General features: G+C 41.4%; 1 protein-coding gene across 2 annotated transcripts in view; it reads left to right on the forward strand.

Moving 5' to 3' along the window:
* The first annotated feature begins 2,389 nt into the window (after nt 1–2,389).
* The window catches only part of AASS (aminoadipate-semialdehyde synthase), a 64,247-nt gene continuing 53,672 nt past the window's right edge, over nt 2,390–12,964 (forward strand). Inside the window, exons 1-2 of one of the 2 annotated variants that reach the window (XM_058724469.1) lie at nt 2,390–2,523; nt 10,321–10,545. In XM_058724469.1, coding sequence (XP_058580452.1) covers nt 10,336–10,545 — 210 coding nt within the window. In that variant the 5' untranslated portion in view covers nt 2,390–2,523; nt 10,321–10,335. The remainder of the gene's footprint in view (nt 2,524–10,320; nt 10,546–12,964) is intronic. The other variant, XM_058724470.1, reaches the window with a different exon arrangement.

Here is a 12,964-nt window from a genome sequence, read left to right on the forward strand (position 1 = left end):
CCCTCTGCCTTTCCTTGTGTTCTGGAGAATGAAGGGGGGGTTATTCATTACCTAGGCCAGAGGTCTGTAAACTATGCCTCCCAGTCCATATCTGGCCTGTAATTTGTTCTTATAAATAAACTTTATTGGCACCCAGCCACACCCATCCATTTAAGTATTGTCTGTGGCTGCTTTTTACACTCTAAATGACAGATTTGGGCAATTGTGGCAGAGACCTTATGGCTTGCAAAGCCTAAAGATTTTATTTTCCGGCCCTCTACAAAAAGAAGTTTGTTGACTCGTGCCTTAGGTGGCTCCTTCTGGGTGGAGTTATCGGTTCCTTCAGCAGCTTCCTGCCCGCTAAAAAAAGCCACCACTGTCAAGTGACACTTCTATAGCTTCAGCTACACCACAGCTAGAGCTCTTTCTGAGTCCTGGTAACAATCTGTTGCCCTGGCCACATTAAGGCTTGCAGGTGGTTCTCACTGCTGCTAGTCCCAGGATGTGGCAGCATCTTTTTTTGCCTTCCTTTACTGCTGCACACACTTACTCCTTTCGTGTCTCCTAATTTGCCCGGTTGGATTGTGCCATGTCTCCTTCTGAGACTCTGACTGGCCTGTCATATGCATAGTATTGTGTTAGAAGCAATGGAATAAAAATGAATAAGGATATACACACACAAACATATACTTGCTTTTATTAAAGTTTTTATGAGCCAATGGTGATGAAAAATGGAGATGAGATAGACAGAAATGGCTATTGCATAAGGAAGACTGTGGTAAATACAACCAGAGAGGCAGACCCAGAAGAGAGAAGGAAGAGATCGTATCTGCTTGATATTCAGAGACAGTTTCGTTGATGAAGTAGCATTTGAGCTGAACCCTAAAGGATGGATTAGTTTTAGAGAGGTGAGTGTTTTTGTCAATAAGAATTACGGGTAAGTGGACAGGCAGTGAGGGGAGATAAATAATAACTGTCAGTTTCTTTAGACACTTGGAAGAGCACTTTGGGCATCATCTTATTTTATCCTCATAATGACCCCCTTCAAGTAGTTCCTGTTATTGGTCTATCAACAGATAAGGGAACCTAGGCTTTTTTTGAAAATGAAGTAACTTGCCCATGATTTACAGCTTAAGGTGGGAAAGTAAGGATTCCGATCCAGGCTTCTAATCCTTAAGGATATAGCAAAGCACAGACTGTGTTTCAGTGTTCGTTAAAGGCTGATTCTTCTATGGAAATAAAGCTAAGATGGCTGATCTTAGCCATATCTTAAGCAACTCACACGTTGTGTGAAGGACTTTGCACAATGGTCCACAAATAGTGGATAGTCCCAGGGGCTTTTGCTCAGGCTAATGAGATGATCAGAGTTGTGTCCTTAAGGGAATATGATCTAGGTAGTATATAAAAGAGGTTTGGGTAAGAGAGATAGTAGAGGGATTTTAAAGGATGGAGTCAACCCCAGGGGTAAGGTTGACAGACTACAGGAAGAATTGAAACAGATTTGGTGTTCTGGCCCAGTGGTGATAAGGAAGCTGGTGATATCAAGAATGGAGCTGGGAAACAGCACGAAGGAAAGGCTTTAGAGGAGTGATTAGGAATATGATTTGGGGTATGTGAAGTTAAAGATACAGAGGACAGTCTCAGTCTGCAGAAAAGATTTTAATTTTCTCTGCACTTGAGTACAAGTGGAGTTTATAAGAATGTTCTAAGCTCTAGATTGTTGACACAAGAGTTTCGTGTTAGGTATGAGAAAAGTCTAAGTATTGGAGAAAGTTATAAAAACGGGAGGGAAAATTACTCTTTGACCATTGACTCCCTAGGAGGACCACAGATGAGCATCTGGCATTTCTTCAGTGTCTAGTGCTGAGGCTAGTCTTTATGAAATGCATTTTCCCCTGTCCCTTTAGGGCCATTCAAGACTTTTTAAGAATAGTAGACTTCGTCATATACACATAGATTCTTAATATTCATGGAATACACTACACTTAATTTCCTAGTCTCAGCTTTTGGACTCTTCAACTGTTCTAAGAACTGTCATCTGGCTTCATTGGCTTATTATGAAGCTGTGAAAATGCTTTGAGAACTGTATATCGCTAAACAAACGTAATACACGTGAGCTTGCAACTTTTTTCCAGCAGGTACACACATCTATTTAGTGTATAATGTCCGGACTGTTTTCGTCCTTCAGTGTCTCCGCCTGTCCTTTGCTACGGACAGTTACAAAGTCCTGGGAGAACGTGATGCCCCCAGCTAAGGACGCACGCAGGTCAGAGATCTAGAAGGCAGAAGGATTTTCGGGGAGGGGCAGGGGCAGGGCATGACCTAGCACCTGGCAGCGCCCCCGATTGGCGGAGCAGAAGGTTGTTCCCTCAGGGCGGCTGCTGATTGGCTGCGGGAGGAAGAGGCATGACGTCCTCAGAAGTTGAGCAAACACCTCCTCCTCCCGGCTCCCATCCCAATTTCTGCTGGGAGTTCGGAGCCTACCCAGTCCGGAGCTGGGGGCTCGGAGGCGGCAGGACCGGTCGGCACAGCAGGGAGGACAAGGTGAGGAGGCCGCCCGAAGGGGCTGGGCCGACGGGCGGTGGGCTCAGCCAGTGAGTTGCACTTGGAGGTCGCCGGCGAGGCTCCGACTGTCCTCGGAGAGGGGCGGGCGAGCTCGGCCTCCCCCACCCTGCGCCGCGGGCGACCTGGCGACTCCGCGGAACCCGGCCGTTGCCGGGACCGGAGAGGGAGAGGGTGACGAGCGTTTGGGCCTCCCTTGCGAGCGTTTCCCTTGGAGCGGGGAAGGGCTGTGGGCGCCGTACTGGAATTTCTGAATAGGAAAGGGAAGGGGTGGCAATTAGAATTTCTTTTCTTTTCTTTCTTTTATTCTTCTTTCTTCTTCTTCTTCTTCTTCTTCTTCTTCTTCTTCTTCTTCTTTCTGGCGGGGGAAGGGAGTTGCTGGGGAGTAAAGGATAGGCGTTGAAGCTGTAGAAGGAACACCCTGTTAATTTTCCGACTCTGCGCTTATTTATCAGGTGGTTGGCTGGCTGCAGTGTGTGGTTGATGGAGACTGTGGGGGGCAATCCTCTCCCTTACCCCCAGCTTTCTTTGTGCGCGGTTGCCCTTTCCATCTCTGGCCTGCTTAGCCAAACTCTGATCATAAACTTCTCACCCAGACCATCTTGGGCTGGCCATTCTCTTTAGGTAGGGCCCCCTCAGCAAACTGCCGTCCCCAGGCTACTCTCTAATGGATCTAGAAGGCATGAGAAAGTTAAACTCCCAAGACCCTGTGGGGCTGTGAGTCCAGGGTGACCACTTAAGCGAGGAAGGAGCGCAGGCAGACCACCATTTATTACCTACTCTGCTTGATTGAGTTGGGCTAAATGCCCTGACAACTTCCAGAAGAGATGTGCTTTTCAGACACTGATTTTAGGGGAGTGGGGTGAAGTGTGGGAGAAGAAGGGAAGGGGAGAGCGAGTGTCCAGTAACCTGAACAAAGGTGAACATTTTTTGATATTGTGGGCCATCAGTTATCAGAATGTGGGTAAGGTGTAGCTGTGATTATGCCGATGTAGCTACTCATGGGACCCAAGTATTGACCCCGGTGGTAGCTTTCACATACTTGATAGCAAAAAAAAAAAAAAAAAAAAAAAAAAAGCCACCAATAGCACTTTGCATGGATGCCTATATGTCTCTCTCTGTGTCTACTTTGTCACCTGCTCTGCCCTCCCCCTTTTTCTCCATAACAATTAGTGAATCTAGGGGTACATGACCTTCTGGCACTGTACGCTTGTGGCCATTCTGTGAAGTGAGTTAGGAGGACAAAGATCTAGGCCAACTTTCCCTAGTGACATTCCCGTTCTCCAGACAATCGTATTTGTTGTCAATCTCACTTGTTACTGGTGACATCATCAGAACTTTGATTTATTTGCGATGGAATCCTCCCTCCCACCCCCAAATAAGACTTTATGTAAGCCTTAACAGACCTTGGCTCAGGATTTTGGAAGTGATCTTCGGTATGTACGCAGTGCCCATTTAACAAAAGTTTACATTTTTCGAAATATTATCTTGTTAATTGTCTCATAGAAACAACATTGCAAACAGTGGCAAATTTCCTTGGTAAGATCACAAAAAAATTCTATGGAATTAATGGAATCACAGAAATGGTATATTTCACATGGGAAATAACAACATTATTACCCTTTTCATCTAATTTAAGATGCTATCAATTGTAAAATGCATTCCTCTTTCAGGGATGCTAAAATGTGAAAAAAATCGATCATAAATTTAATGAAATGCTGTATTTAAATTATTTATCTTGAACACCCATGTCTGCAGAGTGAAGAGAGGGCTTACTGGGCTCTGTTTTGTTTTCCTTGAAAAATGTAAAGAAGGGAGGGGGGATCAATGTGGAGTCCTCGTGAAGGCCTCACTACAGTGTGACAAAGATGACAGAAAGGTAGTGTTTTCTGTGAGTGGTGTGGTTGTGCTCACCTTTGAGGAGGAAGCAGGCCTGGAGCCTTTTTCTGTTCTTGACATTTATTGAGTGTTAACAGCATGCGAGACAGTTCTCAGTATTTTACTCATATGAGTTCAGATAAACTTCACAATAGCCCTGAGATGTAGATATCAATACGAATCCATTTTGCAGATGAGACACAAATAGGTCAAGTTATGTACCAAGGTCACAGAGTAAGCATTTACAGTTTAGCAAAGAGACAGACAAGCAGATAAACATTTTGGATTAGAGTCCAACTTAAAATGAACTTTGCATTCCATCTCAATGATACTAAATTTGTGGGCTAAAGACCAGAAGAGTCATGGATCTTAGATCTTTGGATGACTTTGAGAAGCTGCTTGAAAACATGAATATTCCTAGACCAGATTAATTAATATTAGATTCCCCCTGCCCCAAGTCTACTGTTTTTTGTTTGTTTGTTCGTTTGTTTGTTAACATCGCGTTAACAGTTTTATAAAAGGTTTCATGTGGAAGCATGACAAGAGTGTACCTACGCAAGGGGAAGTGAAAGTATGGAGGATGGTGTTGTTGCATGCCCAAGCCTAGTTCTAGCAAGCCTTGGGGTTGGGAGGTATTTGGATTAGTTCTAGGCCATCACCAGGTGTTCTATTAATTTGGAACTCTTTCGGGCCTCTCCAGGATTATTATGGTCTGGATACCAAATATGTAGTGTGGGCCAAGACTCTTGGCTGTGGAGCTGTGGTTCTCTGCCCTTGTAGGTGGCTTTTTGTCAGATATAATTTTCTATGAATACATCTCACAAAATCTTCTTTGGTTCATTCATGTGATTTAGGATGATGATCTTGTATTTCATAGTAACTGAAAGAAAATGGTGGGATATGTATGGAATGCCAGGCTTGCCCTGTCTGTCTTTCTATCTATCTATCTATCCATCCATCCTGTCATCTAATCACCATTTTCCTTTTCACTTCTCTTGAAAAGGTTAGAAAATACTAAGGACATTTTAGCATGTCCTCCCTCTGCCCCTTTCTCATGTGTACATTGCAAAGATAGAGAATTTAGAAGTTAAAAGAAGTTCTTAAGGGGCGCCTGGGTGGCTCAGTTGGTTAAGTGGCTGACTTCGGCTCAGGTCACGATCTCGCAGTCCGTGAGTTCAAGCCCCGCGTCGGGCTCTGTGCTGACTGCTCAGAGCCTGGAGCCTGTTTCAGATCCTGTGTCTCCCTCTCTCTCTGACCCTCCCCTGTTCATGCTCTGTCTCTCTCTGTCTCAAAAATAAACGTTAAAAAAAAATTAAAAAAAAAAGAAGTTCTTAAGTCTTCCCCCCCGTTGAAAGATGGAAAGAGAAGTAAGCTGGTATCACAGAGTATGTTCTATTGCTACGTCCAGCCACTTAATCTTCCTCTTATCACAGTACATGTCTGTGTAATTCACTATAATACTCCCATAAGTGTTTAGAGTCATTTCAAATTCCTGATTGATCCTAGGTAAGTAAAAACATTTATCTTAGTGCAGATCCTATTTTATAAAAACAAAGAGAAGAATCTTTTAAATTTCATTTTTATGGTATTTGGAACATTGGTCTTTCATATGTTGAAGGAAAGACTGTTTAGAAATTGTCAGGAGAAGAGTCTTATTTCCCTCCACTGCCTATGTGACACTTCTCTTTCTACCCCGTATTCCTCTTCTCCTGTTCCTCCTCCTTATTCTTCTGACTCTTCCTTTGTCTTCTCCTCTCATTTTCTTGCTTTCCCACATTCTCCTTTCTCCTGCCACAGGCTGTCATTAGCACCTCCCAATGTCAAGTGAACTCACTAGAGCCAGTAGATAAGCCAGGGGCCTTCCTGCTTCGTTGCATTGAAAGCATTGCCAGAAATACACCTTATGTTTATTTCCTGTTATTCTTGGAAAAGCCCACAAAACTCAGGACAGGGAAATCCAAAACAGCCCACCTGGGCATATCCATGAAACACCAGACCCTGCAGTGCCCTCCCTAAGAGCAATGAAGAAATCCTCACTGCTACAGATTTTTTGATGACCTTAGGGTGAGATGAATGGTGGGCCTGGAAAGTTTCATGTTGAGACCCAATTTCAAGGTTCAAGCAATTACTAACACAGTAATACCTGCTATAATTGAATCTTTTTTTTTTCCAAGCACCCAGAAACCTAGAATTTACCTTGGCAGTGACTCAGGAAGGGTTTTCGGTGGCACATGGGAAAGGGATCCACAGAAGCACCCCATCCTGGAGGGGAGAACTGATCATTTACTCTAGTAAAGTCGATGCCATATGGATCTCTTTTATTTCTGAAACGAGCTGGCAGCGGTAGCATGCATCAGACCTACATAGTGTGGATCTGCAGGCTTTGACAAAGAGAAAATCCCAAGTATTAAATATTAACCCGGGAATCCTGCTTCTGCTTAAAAGCAACAACTCTAGTCGGACTCCAGTTCAGTTTTTCATCTGTAAAATAGAGATAATAACACTTATCTAATCATTAAGATTTTTGCAAGGAGGAAATGAAATAATGTCTATAAAGAGCTCAGCATAGTGCTTGGTACATAATGCTAAATCATTGCTAACTACTGTTGCATTTATTGAAAAGCAAAGGTACAGAAATTATGAGTTGAGAATTCCCTAGAAGAAGTGAAAGTGAAAGCAGCTTCCCAAATCAACTTCAGAGTGTCGCTCCCTGCTCCTTTCCTTTTCTAGCCTGCACGGAAAGTTCTGCCTTTGCAAACACATGTGTGTGTGTGTCCGTGACTCCTCCTACACTGTATCTCCCACCCCAGACAAGGGAGGTGGGGAGGAAGGGGTGGGATGGTCACTGAGTGAGAGGAGGCTGCGATTATAAATCAAGTTTGGGACGAGGAGAGAGACTAACTTACCTGAATGTGTTCCCTCATATTGGCTCCAGGAATTGCTACTAAGAATAGTGGATGCAGGTTCGTTTGGTCACCTATGGTGTGTGAAATAGAGCCCCTGCTCAGAGGATGGGACCATTTCTGGGCTCATCTGTGTGTTCAACAAACCTCACTTGTCTTTGGAATTGGTTTTATTTAAGAACATAGGGACTTTAGTTCTATGAGAGTTGCAGGTTTCCCTTTGTTTTGGGGAGAAGAAGTGTTGTGGGCTCGGGCTTGGGTTTGGGTCTAATACAATCTCTTTTAAAAACACAACTATGAATAAACCAAAAATTAGATAGAACATATGGCAGTTTTGCTCATCAGTATTTTGGCCCAAGTAAAAGTTAGCCTGAGCCCTGTCATCAGCGTGTTTGCTTGCTGTGGACATTGTTTTTCTTTCTGCCCCTCTTCTTTCTAAAGCTTCTTAGCTGATCTCCTTGCTGTTTGCTTTGTTCTTTTAGTCTGTTGTGTTGTGAGTTGACCTACAATTTTTCTATCTCAAGTGGCAGGTAGTTGCCCCCAGGAAATGCACTTGTATGCGCCACTGTTTAGACAAAACTTCCATCTGCAAAGTGAGTCTGATTTAGAGATTGCAGTCTGATGTAACAGAAATGTGTTCCATAAGAATTTTGATCTATGTCAGCAGTGATTGGTGGGAAATTTCTAGAAGGTGTGACATCATTTAGTCCCCATATTTTGATGCCATCCTTAAACATAAAATCATTGAAAGTAAATTGTCATCTGACATGACACTTGACTGCCAAGTATATGTAACCGTTTGAAGAGGAACAGAGTATTGTTTGATATTTATGCTTTTATATAAAATTTGCTCTCTGCTGATGCATAGTAAGCCTCTCGTCAACATTTCTTGATTGAATAAATGAGTGGAATTATGCAATCTGGAATAGCAGTTAGAAAACTGGTTGAGATAGGTCTGGGTTTAATATAAAAGCAGGAGGAAGTGGTATGAAGAGGAAATCCTGAAAAGGGGAACAGCATGTTTATAGCAACAAAAGAGTCAGGGAGGGTTAAGACAGTGCTTCTTAAACTTTTAACAGCTATGGTGAAGAAACGTGTTAGTTTTGTTGTCTTAAATTTCTAATCTGCCAGGACCAACACTTTCATAAAATTCAATAACAATGAATTACTGCAAAAATGATCATGTGATATTAAGATTTACAAGTGCTTACTTCCTATTTCTACATAGCTCATACAGGACCTGTAAAAAGCAGTTCACTGACCTACAACAGGCTCCAAACACACTTTAAGTAGCACTAGTTTAAGGATTGGTCAGCGATAAAACTCGAAAGAGGTTGGAGCTGGATTGTCAAGAATCCTGCACATGATTATAGGATTCCAACCTTTATGCCATCAAAATTGGCACAAATTATCTTCCTGTACTTCCATTTTAGGTTAACATGCTTAAAACTTTTGTGCTGGACACAGGGTTGATGAAACATATATAGTAAAACCTTGGATTGCGAGTAACTTGTTCTGCGAGTGTTCCACAAGACGAGCAAACATTTCTAATAAATTCTAACTTGATAAAAGAGTGATGTTTTGCAATGTAAGTAGTATGCGGTACCAAATGCCACATGATCACAACTCTCTCTCTCTCTCTCTCTCTCTCTCTCTCTCGCTGCGGGGTTATGGGTGATTGTCCCCCTCCCCCCATGCTCGAATGCTCGGTCTCAGGTCACGGTGTTTGGCAGAAATCAGTGATTTTCCAGAACATTGGAAGGTGCCCACAACTGGCACTAGTGTAGTTTTGTCACTTCAAAGCACCTATAGGCAGTTGTTTGCTTTTCCATACAAGAGTAAGCTTGGGAGTGCTTTGCTCCATTCTAGGTCAGGCTGCCTGCAGATAGAGACCCTTTCCTTTGCTGCCTTATTGCCAGTTACATTAAATGCAGTATATAACAAGAGTTTATTAATACTGTACTGTAGTCAATATCTGTGTGAGCTTATACAATAGCCCCCATGCAGAAAAAGTTGAAAAGAAAGGCAGTAAGAAGGAGAGGATTACGGTGGACGTTAAGAAGGAAATCATCGCGAAGTGTGAATGAGGTATGCAAGTGGCTGAAATTGCAAGATTTTATAAATCTAACATCTGCATCTCATCTGCAGAGGAGGAAGAGAAAAAGGCAGAGGAATCCGTCACTTCAAGTGAGATTAGGGAGGTGTGTAAAATGTGGGAAACAGTGCAAAACTTTGTAGGAAAGAACCACTCCCATAAGGCTGTAGCAGTGAGAGCTATGCACCTGTTGAACAAAGCAATGTCCCATTTCCGCGAAATCCTCAAAAGAAGGCAAAAGCAAGTGTCATCGGATAGGTTCCTCGTTAAAGCTGCATGTAAAGAAAAAGATTCCATTGAGCTAACAGATAGCAGTGATTCCCTTAGTGATAGTGAAAGTTGTCCTACACAGTAACCCTCCTCTCTCTTGTCTCCCTCACACCAGATGCGAAAGTTTTCAAAGGTAAGTGCAGGTTAATTTGTTTATTTTTCTTTATATTTTGTATTTTCCTTATTATTTTGTACTATATTACAGTATTGTAATCATTTTTTAATGAGTGTTTTTGGATTGTGGAGCAAATCATCTGAGGTTCCTTTGTTTTTTATGGGGAAATTTGCTTTGATATACACGTGCTTTGGATTATAAGCACGTTTCTGAAACGAATTCTGCTCTCCAGCCAAGGTTTTACTGTGTATAAAGAACGGTTTTGGCTTAGCAGATACTGGTTAGTGCCCTATAATTTGCTCAGTACTTTCTTATTTTGGAAATAAATAAACTCACTGGTGGAAACTTGGGTTTGTTGAGTAAAGGAGCACTTTTTATCATCTAGGGTTCTCCTCCTCTCTCTTGTATCTGTTCCATCTGAGTTGGTTGGATTTTACAGCAGATTTCTCAGGAGACCAGAACTGATCTGTGAGCCCTCCTGCCTTTTATTGCGCTATTCTCTTATGGTGTCTTTTCAGTCACCAGGTTTCAAGATGCTACGAGTACAAAGGACCAAACTGGGCAGGCTGGGGCTCAGCTTGTACAAAGGGCTTCACCACAAGGCTGTGATGGCCCTGAGGCGGGAGGATGTGAACGCCTGGGAGCGGAGGGCACCCCTGGCCCCCCGGCACATCAAAGGGATCACCAACCTGGGGTACAAAGTCTTAATACAGCCTTCCAATCGGCGGGCCATTCACGACAAGGTAAACATTTCTAATTTTTTCAATGAAGGAGCATCAGAGTAAAAATAAAATGTTTGCTAGTGTCATGTAAATGCCACATGACAGTATTCCTTTCTCTTTCAGAATTTTTCCTTGGGTCCAGTATTCAGTCAATAAGTATTATTTTCACTCCATTGCATGCTTTCTCCAGCTGAGGGGTGGAGGGATTGCCTTTCGAAGGAGGTGCTGTCCTATAGTCATGTCTCCAGGTGTGACCCTAGTTCTGGGACTGGGGAGACTAAGGTCAATAAAAAACTGCCTTGCCTCGGAATAAATCACTTTCCTACATAGCCATCATACCTAAGAAATTAATAATTCCATAATACCATTTCACATAGCCCATCTCAAATTCCCCATTGTCTCAATGGTCTTCATGATTGTTTTAAATTTTTATTAAAAATTCTTTTCTTACGTTTCTTTATTTTTGAGAGGCAGAGAGAGACAGAGCGCCAGCGGGGGAGGGGCAGAGAGAGAGGGAGACACAGAATCCGAAGCAGGCTCCAGGCTCTGAGCTGTCAGCAGAGAGCCTGATGTGGGGCTGGACCTCAGGAACCAGGAGATCATGACCTGAGCCCAAGTCAGGTGCTCAAGCGACTGAGCCACCCAGGCATCCCTATTTTTTTTTAATTTTAATTGAGGCTTAATCAAGGTTCATTGCATTCATTGTTATGTCTCTTTAGTTCTTTTAATCTAGCACAGCACACCTGTTTGATTTGTGGTATGGACTCTTTTTGAAGAGTCCAGGCTAGTTGACTTGTAGAATAATCTACTTCTGGTTGTAATTAGTCTTGTTTTTATTCTGGTGTTTACATTCAGGTTAAACACTTTTGATATAAATGTGATATAAGTGATCTATGTTCTTCCCATTGGATCACATCAGAGACACAATATATCAGGTTGTCCCAAGGTTAGAAATTTGTGGTCACTTGGCGGAGGTGGTTACAATCAGATCTCTCCATTGTATAAGTACCTTTTTCCCTTTGTAATTACTGAGTCATCTGTGGGATGATATTTTGAGACCGGTGAATCTCCTGCTTGTGTCTCAACCACCTTTTGCTAAAGATGTTAGTTAGCATCCATTGATAATCTTTGCCTGAATCATTTTTCCCGTGGAAGCTTGCAAAATGATGATTTTCTAATTTTATCACTCTTCTAAGTTATTTGCTGATATTCTTCTGCAGAAAACAGATTTCCTTTAGTTTTTCTTTTCTCTTTTGCTCTTTCGAGTATCATTATGGATGTATGAGCCTTTTCCCTTGATGATAATCTATTAACCATTTTCTTAAATGTCCGAATTATCCCAAATTTGAGATAGAGGGTCTCTTTAAGGGTGCTCCTATGTCTTTGGACATGAATCCATTTATTTTTGAGCTTTCTTGTTTCCTGCAGCAACATATGGTCTTAGCCTCACCTTGTGCTTTTTTGCCCCACACCTGGGATTAGCCATTTCATCAGGGAACCCTGATTTCTTTTAGTATATAGAAACCAAGATCTGATATCTTGTGTTAGGTGTGCTTATTTTTACCGGGATAGTGTCGTTCTTAGCCCCTTTAGTGGACAAACTAAGAAATACACAGATTACACATACCCATACACATATATATACATATAACATACATATAATACATACATACATACATATATAATATACATATACATATATATTATTTAATCATGAGTTAATACTGGTATTTCCATTAAAAATTTTAACAGTGCAGGTTTTTCTTACCTTTAAAATTTTATATTTGTATGTTTTCTCCAGCAGTGAAAATTTTAATTCTTTATAACATTAATGCATGTCTTTTGCTCTATCCTATATTATACATAAAATAGTTTTGGAATCACAATACTAATATTACAACTAAGGATAAACCTATTAATGCTAGGGGAGTAGATCTTAACAGTTCTCATCACAAGAAAAAAATTCTGTAACTATGCACAGTGATGGATGTTAACAAGACTTATTGTGCTGATCATTTTGCAATACATAAAAATATCGATTATTATGTTATACACCCGAAACTAATATAATGTTGTATGTCACTTCTAACTCAATAAAAAAAATAAACCTATTAAATGGAGTTTAATTTTTTTAGTTGAAAATTATTTTTTGTTTTAGAATACATCTCAGAACAAATATTCAGAGTGCTGTATTCAAGTTATGTGAATTATACAATGTGTAGTTACACCATCGTTGTGATATACAGCTGGATTTATTTGTGTTTTTTCTATACATTTTAACAGTTGCTTTAATATCCTTTTTGATTTAATTATATTTTTAAAATAAGTGAAACATTTACAAGTTTCAAAGGTGAAAATGATGTACAGTGATGTGCTGCAGAGAAGTCTTCCTCTTATCTTAATCCCTTAGATCCTCTTCCCACCCACTGCATAGGTTACT

The sequence above is a fragment of the Neofelis nebulosa genome, chromosome 4 (genome assembly GCF_028018385.1).
Source record: "Neofelis nebulosa isolate mNeoNeb1 chromosome 4, mNeoNeb1.pri, whole genome shotgun sequence".
Taxonomy (NCBI): domain Eukaryota; kingdom Metazoa; phylum Chordata; class Mammalia; order Carnivora; family Felidae; genus Neofelis; species Neofelis nebulosa.